This window comes from Drosophila innubila (assembly GCF_004354385.1).
Source record: "Drosophila innubila isolate TH190305 chromosome 2R unlocalized genomic scaffold, UK_Dinn_1.0 1_C_2R, whole genome shotgun sequence".
NCBI lineage: Eukaryota > Metazoa > Arthropoda > Insecta > Diptera > Drosophilidae > Drosophila > Drosophila innubila.
The window spans coordinates 7816191-7834564 of NW_022995374.1; the positions used below are offsets into that span (position 1 = coordinate 7816191).

At 37.8% G+C, this 18374-nt stretch overlaps 1 protein-coding gene and 1 long non-coding RNA gene across 2 annotated transcripts; one reads left to right on the forward strand and one right to left on the reverse strand.

Annotated features, from left to right (window-relative positions):
- Nucleotides 1–4374: 4374 nt before the first annotated feature.
- LOC117785300 (probable cytochrome P450 6a21) lies at nt 4375–13618 on the forward strand. The gene is made up of 3 exons (XM_034623241.1): nt 4375–4379; nt 12225–13034; nt 13096–13618. The coding sequence occupies exons 2-3, from the start codon at nt 12233–12235 to the stop codon at nt 13509–13511; spliced, it is 1218 nt and encodes a 405-aa protein (XP_034479132.1). The 5' UTR covers nt 4375–4379; nt 12225–12232; the 3' UTR covers nt 13512–13618.
- On the reverse strand, nt 13543–14467 carry LOC117785301. The gene is made up of 2 exons (XR_004617498.1): nt 14371–14467; nt 13543–14242 (listed from the first exon to the last, which is right to left on the reverse strand). It is a non-coding gene; the product is annotated as an uncharacterized LOC117785301 (long non-coding RNA).
- Between the last annotated feature and the right edge of the window lie 3907 nt (nt 14468–18374).

The following is an 18374-nucleotide window of genomic DNA, read 5'->3' on the forward strand; positions in this document are numbered from 1 at the left end:
TCCCCAACAAAATGATTTGTGCGCATATTTTTTAGCGTTTCTTTTTTTTTCTACAAAGTTTATTCATTTCTATGGAAAGGCAAACGATTCGTTTCATTTCATTTTGAATTTGGTACGCATCGATTTTAAGATTTTCCGATTTGAATTTGCATTTATATTAAGTTTCCACTTTGGGGGAATGGAGGCGTCACGAAATGTAATTGCATTGATTGATATGATTTTAGTTGAGGCCAGTTGGGGTCACACATAAGCCTTTCACCTGCTTTGGGTTAACTCAACAATCCTTCAAATTGAAGGCAAGTCAAGTGAAGCCATTTAAGCTGTCAATATGGATACAAAGACTTCGAAATCGACAGACTGATATGACATGTTGACCGGAAAATAAATCAACTAAATGCTTTTAAGTGTTAGATCCTCCATCAAACAAAAGGGGAGAGTAGAGAGCAGAGAGAACTCGCATATGTTTTATCATTTCGAGAAATCTTCTTGGGCTACGTGCGGTAATTTTTTATGGCCCGTGTGCGATGATCCTCATCAGCGTCAGACGGCTTGAAATTGGCATTGTAATCGACATCTTTGAGCTGCGAGCTATAACGAAATCTGAGCTGCAGTCAGACAACTGAAACCTCCTTCAACTCCAACTCCAAGTCCAACTCCTAACTACTCAAACTTCCACTTCTCATGCTCATCTTCATGCTCAGCCCACGGCTCAGAGTTTTTGCTCCGGCCTTATCAAAGTTTAATAATCTGACATTTTGAGTTTAAATGAGTCGTCGTCGTCTTATTTTCTTGGTTGTGCCGACTCTACTCCCTGTTCAATGGGTTTGCATTTAATATAGCACTTAATGCTGTTGATCTGACTTCAGTTTGACACTTTTGTGGGCTGCATTTGTTTGGCCTGAGTGACAGACAGACAGACAGATCGGATTGCTTTCCTGCTTTGCTGTACAGTGTACAGTGTACACACAAGTGTCAATCAATGGCCCTCGAAATGTCGCCCACTGAGGAAATGAATCTCATATGGCAGTCGAGGGCGTTGTATAAAGTCAATTATGGGTCATATGCTCCGATAATGCACTTAATGGATGCTGCTCGTCGAGTGACAAATAAAATGGGAAAAGACGAGCGGAAACTAGATTGTGACAGTGAGAAGAAGCAGAGAATGATGCAAAGATTTACATATGTTAATTATAAAACTCTAATAAGAGAGCAAAGGGATCATACACTAATATATATTTTATACTTTAACTCAGCCAAAAACTTTCCCAAGTCACTTTAGACTTTAAGCTAAATGTCATGTAACGAAATATGTAAATGAATTTATATTATTATACTCAAGGGTCTACCTACCTCTGCGAGTCAACCTAGACTGACTGAAATAATCAAAACAAACCTATAATTTGTTTTAACAAGTGAAACGCCCCAAGTTTTATAATTTACCCCCCCATCACATATTGAAATGAAGCCAGCGAGAAGCGCCAGGCAGAAAGTGAGCCAAGAATGGAAAAATTCAACGAGACGAGCACAAAAACTGAAAAGAAAAAAAACTGAATAATAAGTCGATGTTGGGGAGCTCCCTCAAATGAAGCAAAGACAGTGCACAAATTGGTGCAGACAATTTGCATTATGGTTCCAATGGCTTTGAAGTGCTTCCCAGAATCGACGCTTTCCCAGAATGAGTCGAATGTGGGGCTACTGACAGGCATCTTTTCATTTACCAGCAGGCGGCAGATTCTTGGCATTCTTTCATTACTTCATTTACCTCCGAGAGAGAGCTGATATGGGATAATACAAAGAGGCAGCTTTAACTGGATTGTAATTGTGGAAAGAAGATAGCAGGTGGTGTCCAATCAATAACCATAACCTCAAATAAAAACCACAATAAAGGACACTCTGGCAGAGTCTAGACTGCGTGGGATAATCTGAAACGTGTGCCAATAAAAGACCATTAAAACCTCAGAGTCTCATCATGCAATTAACAAAGTCATGATAATTTCTTTTTCTGCAAATCCAGCTATAAAAGCAATAACAGTTATTTCAATTAAAATATTTCATATGCAATAAAAACTTGCAGGAAAAACTACAGTCGAGCGAGCTAGACTGCCAGAGACCCTGTAGTTATTGTGTAAGCAAGGTATAAAAAATAAAAAAAAATTACTCAAGAAAATAAGAAAGTAAAAAAAAGCAACATTTCTTAATAAAGAGCTATATTCCAAACCTGTCCTTAGCGTTTCATTACGACTGGATTATAAATTTGGCATTTATTCAAGAAACAAAACCCTTTGTACTTTTTAAGTACAGGGTCTAAAAACTTCCAATTTTATACGCAACTCTATTAAATCGCCATAGAAACTATACGAGACGGCAACATACAAAAGTTAAATTAAATACCAGACTGCAGACCTAAAAAACAAAAGAGCTCTTCTGCCTCAAAAGCATATCAAAAAAAGTAGAAAAAAAAAACGAGGAGAGAGCAAAAAAGTGTAACGGAAACCCTGAACAGCTTCATTTAAATGGCACGCAAGGGAGTCCTGGACAGCTCTCCATTTTCCATTTCCCACCTCACGACTGCCATTTCCAGTTTTGCTGGCAGACAAAAAACACATAATGAAAAAACTTCACACACAAAATACCAACAAATGTCGAGCGCGTATTAAATAGTTGCCATTTTTTGCTGTCAGTTCATATCTCTCTTTGCCTGTGTCTCTCAGCACGTGCGACGACTCTCTTTAGTCTATTTCACACTCACATACTCTCTCTCTCTCTCTCCCTCTCTCTCTCTTTGTTTTGTTGTCTGAGCCTTGGGGCCTTTGTTCTGCGGTTCTACGTGTTCGGCTCATAGAAGTAAATAATTTTCAGGTTCAAGTGGCATATAATTTTTTTCCTACCCCCGCGACTCGACAAATTGCAGCCGAGCCAAAGCCATCTATTGGCATTTACTGGGGCAAGGGAAGGAGAAAGTGGGAAGGGAGCACCCACATAAATAACGCCATTAAACATGTTCGGCTATGGGCAACAACTTCCTCCTTCTCCTCAAACTCCCTGTGCGTCCCAGCGTTCCATTTTTATCAGCCGCCCATTTCAAGTTTCTAAACAACATTGTGCTTTTTTTTTTCTCTCTCTCTCTCTCTCGTCTCGATAGTACCAGCTCCTGGCGTGTTCTGTTCTTGGTCCAGGAGCTGGTGTGGTATCCTGGCTGTGGCTCTGGCTGCATTCATGTCTGCTATATATCAAACGAGCCAGCTCATGTGTCTGAGCCCTGTCGTGCGGTTGCCTGACTGCCAGCCTGTTTAGTGTCGGTGTCCTGGCCCTTCTTTCCCAGCCAAATCCCTTGCCCTGTTTCCCGGCTCGGCTTAATTGCCAAATGTGTTTAGGTGTGGTTTTCAGCCATGTGCCACAGCACTGAACATCACACAACAGCAGCATTCTTGCCCCATTGTCGTTCAGCCTTCGTATACTCGTATTTTTCTGCACGGCAGGAGAATTAAAAATGCGGCCATCGGGATTGCGTATGACTGGAATGAGGAGAGACACGGGTCTGACTCCTGTATTGCTCTCGGAAGCGCCAACGGAAACTTGAGGTCCGAAACAACTCTCATTCGATACATCGCACACAAATTTGCATGTTTGGCTGAACCTTGAATATTGAGCTCGGAGCTTTTGAAGTCTTATGGTTGCCATTTTTGATGACTTTCATTCAGGGCACAAGATTGTGTGCAATTTACCACCACTCTCTGTTCAATTTATAGTCTGTTATTAAGATCAAAACCATTAAAAATGTATGTGCCATACACAGAGAAAGAAATTGAAGCTTTAAACAATTTCAATACTCCGAACTTAGTATAAAAAGGTTGTTTTCAAATCATGAATTAAATTGTAGAGCTGAAAACTAATATAATAAATTAAAATTATTATGAATCTTAAAAATAATATATAAGCAACAATTGATTTAATTAAAAGTGCAGCTCGAGTTTAAAAATAGTTTTTTTTTATTTCGAAAATTTTAGAAGATATTAAAATTTTTGTTTTAGTGTAATTGGATTCTGAAACTTTTATGCCAATAATACCTCAACAATTTAAAAGTGTAACAATTTACCTACTTGACTTTAACAAGTTTAATGTACTTATTAGTTTGGAAAACTTCTTAATTCAAATGGTTAGCCAAACTTCCAAAAAGTGTGTTGAAAGAAAAGGATTATTTGATGGATTTTTCAGACTCTGACACCTGTTCACTACATTTTTAGTTACTTGTAGTTGGAAAATTCGAAAGCTTAATAAATAAATGCACAACTAATTGATTTATCATGTACATGGGGTCAGCTGGTGACCGGGAAGTGCCAGAAAAAGCAAAACAAGTTCAAAGCCACAGGAGTTGGTTGGTGGTAAATGTCAACAAAATAAAATAGAAATAAACCAAAGTCAACATTGAAAAACAATGCAAATTAAATGTGTTAAGGCAAGGTACGTGATAAACGCGACAATTTCGTGTTATAAACAAATTAATCGAGAAAATTGCATAAAAGCCAAAGGAAGGGCAAAGAAACAGGTATAAAAAGATATGAAATAGAGTGAGAGAGCACAACAAGTAGCCATAATAAATGATTAAATAAGCGTAATTATCACCTTTATGCTGCGACAGAGACGCCGACGTTGACGCTGACGCTGACTTTGACGTTGACGTTGACGTGACTACAATGGCTGACTGGCGGAAGGGCAGAAAGCAAGATGGCGACACGCAAGGATATTCCGCTTCTTTCTCACTTTCTCTCAATCTCCCACTCACTTTATCTCTATCTCATTTTTCGTGTGCGCAACATTAAAACAAATTTTATTACTTTAATTACTTTATTTACATTTCGCCAAATGGCGACATCAACGTCATATATTAAACAGGATGCGAGTGCCAGCGAAAAGGACACGCCATCCAAAGCGGAAGTCTGCAACGGCACGCAAAAAATACTAGACTTATTCGAAAGTGATCGACTAGAGTATACCGTGTAATCATGCATATATAAAAACTCAAAGCGAACTTTTATAGTATACCCGCTCTGACATTTCTCATAGTTACAGAGTACAAAAAGGGATCCGACTTCGCTTTAGGGAATAAAAGTGTAGAAAATTTGTGTGTGTGTGTGACTGACTGGCAAGGGGCGTGGCAGATGGGCAATTGTTGTCCTGATGAGCGGAGTCATGCAATGTGTTAATGCTGCCGGTAAAGGAATATATACAGGAATAGGAAACATGGGGGAAAGTTTGGAGGAAGGCATAATGTACGCTGGTAACGGTACATTAACATAGTCATAATTTAATTAAAGCATTAAGCTCCTTTTGTTGCTGTTGTTGTTGTTGTTGTTATTGTCGAAACCAATGCTAATGACAGACTCAATATCAGTTTTATAAGGCAGACAAAGTCAAAAAGCAATCAAACATGTTCTACGAAATAATTGGAGACTTAATTAAATGTTTGAGTTTAAATTGATTATTATCTGACTGCTATTAAAGAATTAAAACCAGGGACTTTAAATTTATTTTATTATTGATTATTTTTTTTAAATATCTCTTTATTTAACTTTATTGTTTGATAAAAAAAAGAGGAACAAACAATTGCTTTAACATATATGCAGCTGAATTTTTTTTGTTATATGCTTTGCAGTACAAACTAATCTCTGAGCAAGTCTTAAGCTTCTTAATTGGCTGAAGCATATTTAAAAATTCAATTTGCTTCCCTGGGCTTAAGCTTAAACTTGGCCTAAAAGCTATCTACTGAAACTTGATAGCCTGCATAAATGTTTTTGAATTTTTAATAAACTTCAATTTTTGGTATAAATTCGAATCAAGTTAATTATTATGTTCATGTTGAATAAATATTTAAACATACATTGGACCTTTCTGCGCTTCAATGCCTCAATTAGTTCAAAGTGAAGTTGGGGAAAATAATACAAGTCATTTCGACTGGATTGGGGAAAAGCAAATTGATGAAATGAAACCTCTAGGATAGCTTGGGACAGGAGAACCTGAACAGGATAGCACAGGACTAACTATTAGATTCGAGTTGGAAAATGGCAACGCATGAAATTTAATCGATTGCATGTATAAGAAATGATGACGAGGTGCGATTACTTATACGTAGTATAAAAGAAGGGAACAGGAAGAAAATGAGAAATAAATAGAGAAGTAGGAAGAGTGAGAGTAGCTGGGGAAACTGCCAATTAGACACACGCACGATGCAAACGCGTTTTAAATGCGCTTTTAAAGACCATTACCAGACTTCAACATGGCTCAGATGATGATGACCCAAAAACAGGTGGCAAAGCGATTTGTTTGCTGCCAGCATCAGCTGCAACAGCAGCAACAACAGCAAATTAGTTGCCACTTCTGCTCTTAGCCTCCACTCTCCATTAGTTAAAGCCAACATCTTCTCTTTGATGTTTTATTGATGATTTTGACGATTAAACGCAGAGCGAAACCTGGCAACTCTGTAGCTGATTTTTCTTCATTTTTTCTCACAGCAATGCAAATACTTTTCACTCTGTTTGACCATCTTCCAGCATCATCAACAACTTGCTTTAATTAGTATTTGATATTTGCATTTGCTTCAGGAAGATAAAGAGATATAGAGACGAGAGTGAGAAGCAGTCAGTCATTAATCAAAGTTGAATGAGTGTGAGAGTGTTTGAAAGAGGCAAGTCAGAAAATGATAAGGAGAATAGACAAAATAATCACATTTTAAGTTTGTCTATTTTCATATTCATTTTTACTGTGTTGCCTTAAATATGTATTTCAGTTCATAATGATAATGTCCGAGATAACCTGACCGAAGACCGCCAATTAAATGACCACCAATGAGAAGTTCTGTCTCGATTTGTTAATTCCGAAAATAGAGTCAACTCTGCGGCAATTAATGAACATTTTGAGGTTACAAAAACTGCAGTGTTGCCAACGCAGTCGGTTCGAAGAGTGCACAATAATAAACAGTTCAAATGCAAACAAGACACGTTAATTGATACAAACATTTGTATAAAAGGCCATCATCATCATTGTCGTCATCATGATGTGCTTCATCAGCGGCTTTTCGGGCGTCAAAATGGATGGAAATTCAACACTTGACAAGCTTATGAATTTTTCATTGGTAAATTGTTGGTTTGTCGTTGGGTTGCGATGCCAAATGAAAATATGTTGAAAATCGAATTGAATCGTTTGAGCCAAAATTGGAATGGTTGCGATTGTCATTAACATATGTCATCTGGCGATTTTATATTTCGCATGTTTTTGGCATTTAATTGCGCGTATTTCAGTTTAACTCTTTGTTGTTGTTGTTGTTGTTGTTCTTGTTGCCATTGCACTGCCGCAATTTTCAATTAAAATTTATGAATTGAATGGCAAATGGAACTCCCGTCAGTGATTTCTCTGCCCGTTATGCATTTTTCACTCTGCGCGCATAAATTATGGAAATTCATAAACGCCAAAAAATACCCAAGCGAAAACTCAGACACCAGAGGGACTACAAATCGTGGGGGAGCGTTTCCAAATGCATCCGACAAATATTTTCGCATAAATATTTGTTGCTATTATTTGGCATTGTTAAATGCATAAATATTTGGCAACATTCCAGTGCCCTTTTCCAAAGTTTTTCCACATTTTCGGCAGCAATTTTCAATTAACAATTATCATGCATTCATTGGAGGGTCAGACCATTTATTGACTGTTTTGGGTCTGATTTTGACATTGGGGAAAATTGAAATGTAATTGTTTTGCCAGTCACAGTCGTATCCAGATGCAAAGCCATGCCAACTCTTCGATTTTGCCAGTTTATTTAACTGGCAATTGCCAGCCCCTTCTTCCCCACCTCGCCTTCCCCACACCGCTGTGTTAATGATGCAGCCACAAAATGCCGTTAGCATATGCTGCCACTCCCACGGGATTGGCTGCCTTCCATTACCGCCACCTGGCGGTAACACATCAAAGTGCGCTTTCAAACTCGAAAACATATTTGAATATGCCAAGATTTACATTTGTATTTGCATTGATTGCATGTTACCTTTCAAAAGGCCTCTCATTTTACATTTACAGGGATAACACTTACATTTCTTATATGTATGTAGACAATATGACAGACATACCTGAAATAATAAGAGAAAGGGAAGCTTTATTAGTTAAAATAATTTTAAAAATATTTACTAAAGTTGTTAAATTTAAATAATTAAGAAAATGAATATTATATCTTTGCTAATTAGTTAAAATTTCGTGGCCCTTAAACAACAGCTGTTACATGTGGAATCATTCATTTAAACCACTCCCTTTCCTATCTTTATCTATCTAAAAATGCATTTAAACATCGCACCTAATTTCAATTAAAGTGGATGAAAACTAAAAAGTAAAATGAATGAGGGAAACCGAAATAAATACAAATATGGGTAATTTGTAATTTTTAGGTATTTCGTTAGGCACCGACAAAGTGAAAATGTAGCAATATTTCACATCACCCACACACTCGACCTAATGTGACTCGACTCGACTCGACTCGACTCTACACTGTAATGCTTCCAGGTGAGTGCACATTATTCATTACTAAACAACCCCTCTCCCCTTCGCCTTTCACCCCCTGGACAGCACCCCCTTTAGCCACCCTCAACCCGCCAGGATTCGTTCTGTGCTTAGGCGCGTCGTGTTGATGTGCATGTTATTATCCATTATATAGCACAAAAAAGGAACCCTCAACCTCACCACACACCAACACACACACACACACATATATATATGCATGCATGACTTTGCCCATGGCATAGTAAGTATTTTTTCAGCTCATTGTTGTTGTTTTTCCACGTTGCCTTTTTAAGTATTATTAATTGTCTGCCATGTTTGTTCTTGCCACAGGATATGTGTTTGGATGTGGATGTGGAGAGGTGGAGCAGGCTGTGTAGAGGGGGAGTCAACCAGGAAAAGGTTAAAGCTACTGTAACTGTAACTGAACTTCTATTGCTGTGACTCCGGCTTATTTGTCTACTGTCGTGGAGCATTAAGATAAAAATCTAATTTAGAAATTCATATTTTGTTTACCTCTGCGTCTCGCAATATGTTACAGTGGGTCCAAGCAGTTGCTGTACTTAATCTACATATGCACACAATATCTGTTATGCTATTTTATGGCTCACTGCGTTTATTTCCACTGCCTAATTTGGCAGAAAATTATCCAAAATGAGTTGGAGATCAGCTGGAGTTAACAGAGTGCAAAGGTCAACGTGTTTGTGTTCAACTTAACATTGACTTGGTTGAAATTGTTGGACTTTGATTTGGAATATATATAAAATAAACTGTACACTCTACCCATTTCTATTATCTACTCTCCCCAGGACATTCAATGAATTCACCTTTGGCTCACCTGCAATCAAAATGCAGTCATGGTCATGGTCTTTTTGCTGTTCGACAAAATGCAATGTCATGTTCAGTTGCTTGCTTTCCACAAAACCAATGCCACGCCCACAATGCACAAAGGCCTAACAGTCAAAAATTGAACTTTTCGGCCTCAAAAACAAAACGAAAATCGAAATGTAATGTCAGAAAAGTGCATCCCTGCAGGCGAAAGATACAAAAGTACAAATTACACACGAGTTGGAGAGAAGGTTGTGTCCCGAGCTCTTGGCCAGGTTAGTGCGATTGAGTGCGATTTACTGGTTCAATTAACTGGGAACGATGACTGGCCCATAGCTCTGGGGTCCAGCGATATACCGATTTTCACAGCACATTCAAAAAAGTAGGAAAAAAATTCAGAAAATAGCAGAAACAGAAACAGAAAGAGAAAGAGAAGAAACTGCAAATCCTAAAGCCAACGATCGAGGGCAATTGTACATAATTCGCATAGTTTATGCATTGAGCGGCTTAGATAACTGAGATCTGAGCTGAAACTTGTCCATAAGTTAACATGTTTATTTCGACTGTGATTCGACTTGGGCTCGCTCTAAGAATGGCGCATAACTTAACTTTCCAATGGCCACAATTAACTAACTCCACGTAGTTATCGCTGACTCGAAACTATCGTCGTGGACTAATCGAAACCGGACTCACGTCTGGTTTTGTTTTGACATGCTAAGTGAGACACTTTCAGCTCTGAAATTTACGAGTTCCGATAGAACCCGACAACCCGACAACCCAACAACTAGCGATACTCTTAAGATTCCCCAACTCAGTTTCTCAGATCGTGCTTTAGCGGTTTATTTATGCGATGAGCACACGAACAGTTGTTGACGCATCAATGAGATTGTCGAAGCTTCTCGGAACTTAATGTCTTCATCTTGGATCTGGTCTGAAACTTGTCCGTTGAGTTTCTTTCGTATTATTATTGTTCTGTGACCTAGCTAATGATCTTAACGTCACATAAGTAGTTTGACGCACAAAGACAATGTGTTAAAAGAATCGCAGCATCTAATTAAGGTTAAACAATTACTAAAATTATCACATGTCCGAGAAAAATAGTTCAGTTCGCTTTCGGTATCTCTGTTGTCTGTAAATGACCAGAAATGCTAGTCATGCTGACAGGAATATTCAGTGAGGTAGGTCAATGGGGTACAGATCAGTTTAAAACAGGGAATCAAACCAAAACAAATATAGGTTACGGTTTCGGTTCCGGTTCGAAAAAATATCAAATTTTCTAGATGATACAAATTTAAATGCAGAATTAATTAATAGGCCAAATCATGAACAAAATGACATTCCGCTTGAAAATCGGTTAATTTTTGATGAAGTTATGAGAGATCAAAGCTTTTGAAAAAATGTCAAGGGGTAGGTATGGAAAATTGGATTAGAATCGAAAAAATATCAAATTTTCTAGATCATAAAAATTTAGATGCAGAAATAATTTAGAGGCCAAATCATGATCAAAATGACATTTCGCTTGAAAATCGGTTAATTTTTGATGAAGTTATGAGAGATCAAAGTTTTTGAAAAAATGTCAAGGGGTAGGTATGGAAAATTGGATTAGAATCGAAAAAATATCAAATTTTCTAGATCATAAAAATTTAAATGCAGAACTAATTTAGAGGCCAAATCATGATCAAAATGACATTTCGCTTGAAAATCGGTTAATTTTTGAAGTTATGAGAGATCAAAGTTTTGAAAAAATGTCAAGGGTAGGTATGGAAAATTGGATTAAAATCGAAAAAATATCAAATTTTCTAGATCATAAAAATTTAAATGCAGAACTAATTAAGAGGCCAAATCATGATCAAAATGACATTCCGCTTGAAAATCGGTTTATTTTTGATGAAGTTATGAGAGATCAAAGTTTTTGAAAAAATGTCAAGGGGTAGGTATGGAAAATTGGATTAGAATCGAAAAAATATCAAATTTTCTAGATCATAAAAATTTGAATGCAGAACTAATTTAGAGGCCAACTCATGATCAAAATGACATTCCGCTTGAAAATCGGTTAATTTTTGATGAAGTTATGAGAGATCAAAGTTTTTGAAAAAATGTCAAGGAATAGGTATGGAAAATTGGATTAGAATCGAAAAAATATCAAATTTTCTAGATCATAAAAATTTAAATGCAGAACTAATTTAGAGGCCAAATCGTGATCAAAATGACATTCCGCTTGAAAATCGGGTAATTTTTGATGAAGTTATGACAGATCAAAGATTTTGAAAAAATGTCAAGGGGTAGGTATGGAAAATTGGCTTAGAATGGAAAAAATATCAAATTTTCTAGATCATAAAATTTTAAATGCAGTATCAATTAAGAGGCCAAATCATGATCAAAATGACATTCCGCTTGAAAATCGGTTTATTTTTGATGAAGTTATGAGAGATCAAAGTTTTTGAAAAAATGTCAAGGGGTAGGTATGGAAAATTGGATGTTAGATGGGCTTTGAATCGAAAAAATATCAAATTTTCTAGATGATAAAAATTTAAATGCAGAATTAATTTAGAGGCCAAATCGTGATCAAAATGACATTCCGCTTGAAAATCGGGTAATTTTTGATGAAGTTATGAGAGATCAAAGTTTTTGAAAAAATGTCAAGGGGTAGGTATGGAAAATTGGATGTTAGATGGGCTTAGAATCGAAAAAATATCAAATTTTCTAGATCATAAAAATTTAAATGCAGAACTAATTAAGAGGCCAAATCATGATCAAAATGACATTCCGCTTGAAAATCGGTTTATTTTTGATCGAGGTATGACTGCTGGAAGTTGGTCAAACGAACAAACATTTCGGTATTCGGTTCTTGGCAGAGCTGGTGATGGTGAAGGAGTTCAATAATTTTGCGCATCGTGGCAACTACTACAATGAGCAGGATGATCCCATTTCGGCGCATCTGTTCAATTTGGATGGTCGGGAGTGGCGAGAGATGCGTAATAAGTTGACGTCCACTTTCACCTCCCTGAAGATGCACCAAATGCTGCCCACAGTGGTGCAGATAGCGGATCGCTTTGTGCAGGTGGTGCAGCAACAGATCGAAGCCACTAAGGATGCGGAGGAGTGTCCAGTGGAAGTGAAGCATCTTCTGGCCCGATTCACCATCGATGTCATTGGCAGTTGTGCCTTTGGCCTCGACTGCAACAGCCTCAACGATCCCAATGTCGAGTTCTATCATCTGGGCCAAAAGACCTTCACGAATCGCCGTCATGGTCGTCTGGCCTTTGCCCTCATCCAGGCCTTTCCCCGCCTGGCCAAGCGTCTCCACATTAAGATGGTCAACGATGATGTCAGCGAGTTTTACATGCGTGTGGTTCGCGAGACTTTGGAGTATCGCGAGAAGCATCAGGTGCAACGCAATGATTTCCTCAATCTGCTCATGGAACTGCGCAATGAGCCGAGTGGCGGATTGACCTTCAATCAGATCGCTGCCCAGGCATTTGTCTTCTTCCTGGGTGGCTTCGAGACCAGCTCCAGCACCATGGGCTTTGCCTTACACCTTCTCGCCCTGCATCCCGAGATCCAGCAGCGTGGCAGGGAGGAAGTTCAACAGGTGCTTGCCAAGCACAAGGAACTCAACTATGAGGCCCTGAGGGAACTCAAGTATATCAAGCAAATCATTTATGGTGAGTGCAACATGTTCCCCATTATCTCCAATTCTATAATCATTCTTCATCTCAATTCCAGAAACACTTCGCAAGTATTCCATTGCACCGATTATTCTACGCAAGACAATTGAAGATTTTCCAGTTCCGGACTCTTCTTATGTGCTGGAAGCGGGAACACCAGTTGTCATACCCATCGATGCCATTCATCACGATCCCGACATTTATCCGGAGCCAGAAAAATTCGATCCAGATCGTTTTACCCCCGAGGCCATGGAACAGCGTCCTTCAGCTGCCTTTTTGGCCTTTGGGGCTGGTCCACGTAATTGCATTGGTCTTCGCTTTGGTGAAATGCAATCCCTAGTGGGTTTGGCTGTGCTGCTCAAGAACTTCAAGTTCTCGCCAGCCAAGGAGACCGAAATACCATTGCAAATACACAAGACAAGTTTCTTTTTGCAATCTCGAGGCGGAATTGTACTTAATGTTGAGAAGGTTTAAATTATACAAACAATATACATACTTATAAATATTTAAACAGTATTGAAAACTTAAATGTTAATATGTTTATTCGAACAAATAAAGATAGAGAAATCTGTATTCGATTAGAAGAAAGCTTTTCAATTTTGAGTGAGAATATTCAGTAACTGACCATAGTACATGTGCTCAACATGTCAATATGTCAGTCATTGTTGGGTAATATTTAGTATTTGGGTTATTCAAACATGCAGAAAACTAGTCTTAACTCAATTTATGCTTTCCACAACTTTTTGACTTCGTTCCATTAATATTCGAGCAGCTCTTTCCTCACACTGTCGGAACTGTCGATGTGATAAATAAATGATCACACACTTCAACAGGCAGGCACTATAAAAATGAAGTTCGGCTGTCAACCAGGTAAAGATTATCAGGCATGCAACATAATTAGCTAGACGACGACTCCTCGATGGATCCTACTCAGACACAGCTGCTCATGATTTGTCACACAATAAATTATGCAATTTCACATGCCAAAAATGAAGACACTCGACGGCAATGACTTGTACTGTCGCTATTCTTGCGTGTCTTTGTTCAATCATCATCAACTACATCCATCCATTCATCCATCCAGCCATCCATCCATCCATGTGTCCACCCATTTATTCATTCATTCATCCATTCACAACAACAATCATCATGGGCTTTTGCATGCCAAATGAACGACATCTCACTTGAGTTCTGTCTCGTTCTTCCTGTGCATATAAATAAGTAAATAGTTGGTACACAACATTGACTTTTACGAGTGTATGTGTACGTATGTGTATGTGTGTGTTTGTGTGTGTATATTGTTGTGCTTATGTTGATTGTAATGTTGATGAACCTGAATTATCACATGCCGTTTGATGGACTGCAAACACGCACCAAACTTGGAACCTGTCACCAGTCTCTTGAAACTTTACTCTTCTGATACTACCTCAAATATTCCCATTTTACACTGAGAAAAAATGTCTGTAAGCACAAAAGTTTTTAACAAAAATCTTTGCCTAATTAAAATAACATATATTCATATTTCATAGAAATAATTTCTGTAACAGAAACCAAAACCAACCGAAAATCTTACAAAAATATACCGAGATTTGGTAGAATTTCGGTTGATTTCGTTTTCTGTGGCACCCCTGATAGATTTGTTTCAATAGATGAAAAAATCTTGATTAATTTAATAATTTTAACGTTAAAATTAGTTAGTTTTTGGTTTTTTCTTAACATTTTGATAATTGAAAGTATTTTTTTGTTTTAAATTATTTTACACTAATTATTCTTTGTCTTATTTTGTTCAGTGTATATGCAGCTTAGCTAGTTTTGTGGGTGCAGATTCTGTTGGCGTCTGTGGCCGACTGTCAACTTGATAATCTCTCGACACTTTGATGAAATGCTCTCGTGCTCTCTCTTGTTTATGCCTGGCATTGATAAATCGTCACAAGTGGCAAACAACAAAAGCACCCGCACCGCCGCCACCGCTAGATGTCGCCACATTCCTCAGCGCCTTATCAAAGTAGGCTGTAAATGTTGATGTTGTTCGTGTTTTTGTTTATTTGTCGCTGTTTCTACATGTAAACGACTCGGACATTGATTAATTTCGTAGTTAATTTGTCAGCATTAATCAGTATTAACTTAAATAGGCGTCAACACGCCCCTCATTTCACTTCTTTTGACTGCATTAGTTCAAAGGTATTAACTGACACTCACTTCAACTTTCTCATTTCCTTCACAATTTTTTTTTTCTTTTCCTTTTTCTCTTAATTAATTTTTGCATAAATCGTAGCTTAGTTCTTTTGTAGTGCAACTTGGTTCAATTAATTGCTTGGGATTTCTTCAAAGCTTTGGCTAAAATAGCAATTAGCTGAATGGTCTTTACACTCAGATGAAAGGTGGAGCTGAGATTATTTCATGGAAGTGGACTGAGAGTAATGTGTGCAGTGTAATGACTCAAAAGGCATTAACTTTCAGCTTGTAGTTCGCAAGTTCATTAAACAGGTTAAACAGACCATTTAAAATATGTATACCCTTTCACAGGGTATTATAATTATGTCATTAAAGAAGCATATATACGTTCTTAATTAGGCTGACGATAAAACTATCGTAATAAAACTTGTCATATAGTACGAAAATCAGACTTTAGCATAAAAAACATTTATGTTTTTTGAAAAATATCATCCACACTCGCATATATAGCTGCCATAAAAAGGTAATTTAAAAATAAAATGCAGGGTATCAAGTTTTCGGCGTGCTAACCTTTGTTTCTTGTTTGAATTGCTCTGTTTTCAGTTTTAGTTAATTATACTAGACTCAATCTACAGTTTTCTCAAAGAAAAAATATAGGAACCTTCGCACTTTAAAGTCTGAAGTATTTGAAAGTCTCCCAAATACTGGGCAACCCCAAAGCGCCGAGCAGAGTTGCCACTGTGTGTATTTGTGCTTCTTTCTTTGTCAGCATAAATGTTTACACACACACACACACACACACACACACACAGTGGGGAAAACTCCTGAAACACGTTTATGGGTTAAACAGAGCAAACAAGTGCGGAGTATGGACTTCCTTTTGACTTTTCGAACTCTGAGTTTGTGTGCACAATTTTCTTTTTGTATTCTTACATACAAAATGGCGGCCTGGCGCACCTGTCTGCACTTAAGCGTGAGTAATGGGGACGACGGACGGCGAACTAATGCAACACGGCGAATTCAAGTGCCGAACATAACGGTAAACATGCTAAGCGGTTTTACCATGCAAGCACAGGCAGATAAAGAGAAGAGATGAAGAGAGGGAGGAAGAGAGTTAGATCGGTAGAACGAAAAGTCAACGGGAAGTGTTTGCACAAGTCAAAGTCGACAATAAAGGCAGCAATAGAAAAAGAAGGTGGTGCAAAGGGAAAAAAGGCGGAAAGGGGGAAAGAGGAAGAGCAACGAACGATGAACGACGAGCGTTGATAAAAATGCAAACACTTTTAGCGCAGACTGCAGTGAAAGTGTTGGGGATTCGTTAGGGAAAGGCTGGAAGGGGATAGGTGTACTCTCGTTTTGTCTGCCCAATTGCGGTTTACGAGCTGCTGTCGTTAGTCCTTCTCTGTCCCTTCACGTCCTGTCCTCTGCTGTCCTGCACGCCTGCCAATTGACGGCTACTTGACATTTGAGTTGCTGTTTACACACTGTGCGCTCCCAGCCAAACACTCAACACTTAGACGCAGACCCCAGTATATGGCCAAATGGAGTAGAGTGCCCACCCTCCCTCCTCCCTCCCCAACACTCTAACGCCCATACTCTCTGGACTGCAAAAATATTATTTTAGCGTGTGAAAAGTGTAAAGTGCTATAATGTTTGAAAAATATACTATATAACAGTTTTTTACACACACACACACACAAGCAGACGACAACACTCAACGTTCAAAGAGAGTGAGAGAGAGTGAGAGAGTGAGAGAAAGAGAGAGTGAGAGAGAGAGAGTGGGGGGAGGGGGGGTTTGGGCCAAGTTAAGTTGACTTGACTTGGCCGTTGGTAACGACAACTTATCCAACTTCAGCGTCAGCTCTACAAATGTTATTCCTCATTTTTGTTTGATTTAAGCTGATCAAGTGTTGCAGTCTTGCAACGAGGTTATGTTTCCGTTTCGTGCACCTCTCCATTCATATTGTTAACACTCCAGTTGGCTAAGTGTAGGGCCCAGTGTTTGAGTGTAGTAAAATACTCATGCATGTAGTACTTGAATACATCTTACTTTTGTAACTACCGTTTCACTTAATGAGAATGAACATTAAGAAAACTGTTGACATTCTGTTAAACATTTCTGAAAAATACAAGCATTTTTTTAATATATCTTAAAATTTTATATTCTATGTTGTCCGCGTACTTTTGCAAAATGTTTTCATTTTCGGCCAGTATTTTGTGTTGACATTATAGCTTTTCTAATGCATTTTATCCTATATTCTTGTTTTTTATATTTTTAGAAACTAGCCTTAAACTTAAATACAACTTAGAATTGAGGTTATAACTTGGGAGCCTTTCCAAATATACTAATATTTAATTCCAATAGAAATATAGAAGTAAATAAATAATAAATAAAAAAAAACTATTCGAGATTTATTATAAAAAACAACATTTTTGTCAATTTTCAGCTCTTAAAATTAACAATATTCTAACATTTCTCACAGTTATATACTGACAATTTTTTTTATATTGCTGCTATGTATTTTCAAGTTAGTTTTTAAGTATTTTCGAATTCCGTTATATAATTTTTATGGTTTTTGTTATTTTTATGATTTTCCTAATTTCTCTATCGACTTTGTGGCCACGAACTCCTAAGACTGCCCTAGGCGTGTGAACTTGTCAACGCGGCTGGAAAGAAAGTGTAAATTTTACGATCAATTTCCGTTGGAGCAACAAGACTAAAGCATGTTATGGGACAGACATAAAAAGAGTCTACATCTCGGAAATACTAAACCCATGTAGGCAGCCAGTCGCACTAAATATGAACATTAAAAACCATAAATATTAAAACATAAAAATAGCCACAAAAATAAAATGAAAAATAAATAAAAAGGCATCCCGGGAACCGGCCACAACAACCATTGTACAATGTAAATAGTGAGTAGGAAAATTAATTTCTAAACAATGAAAACAGCTGGAGTTCTGTGGAAGGGAATGCCACCCAAAGTCAGCGGAGGAGTCACACAATTAGTCACAATGGAATTGAATGGAGTTCGAGTTGGAGTTGGATGGAAATCAATTTCATTGGGTCCATGTCTGGTTGTCTTTATCGAAATGCATTTCCATTTACAAGAACCACACCGATATGAGCTCTGGGTAGTGTATTAAAAATCAATGAATAAA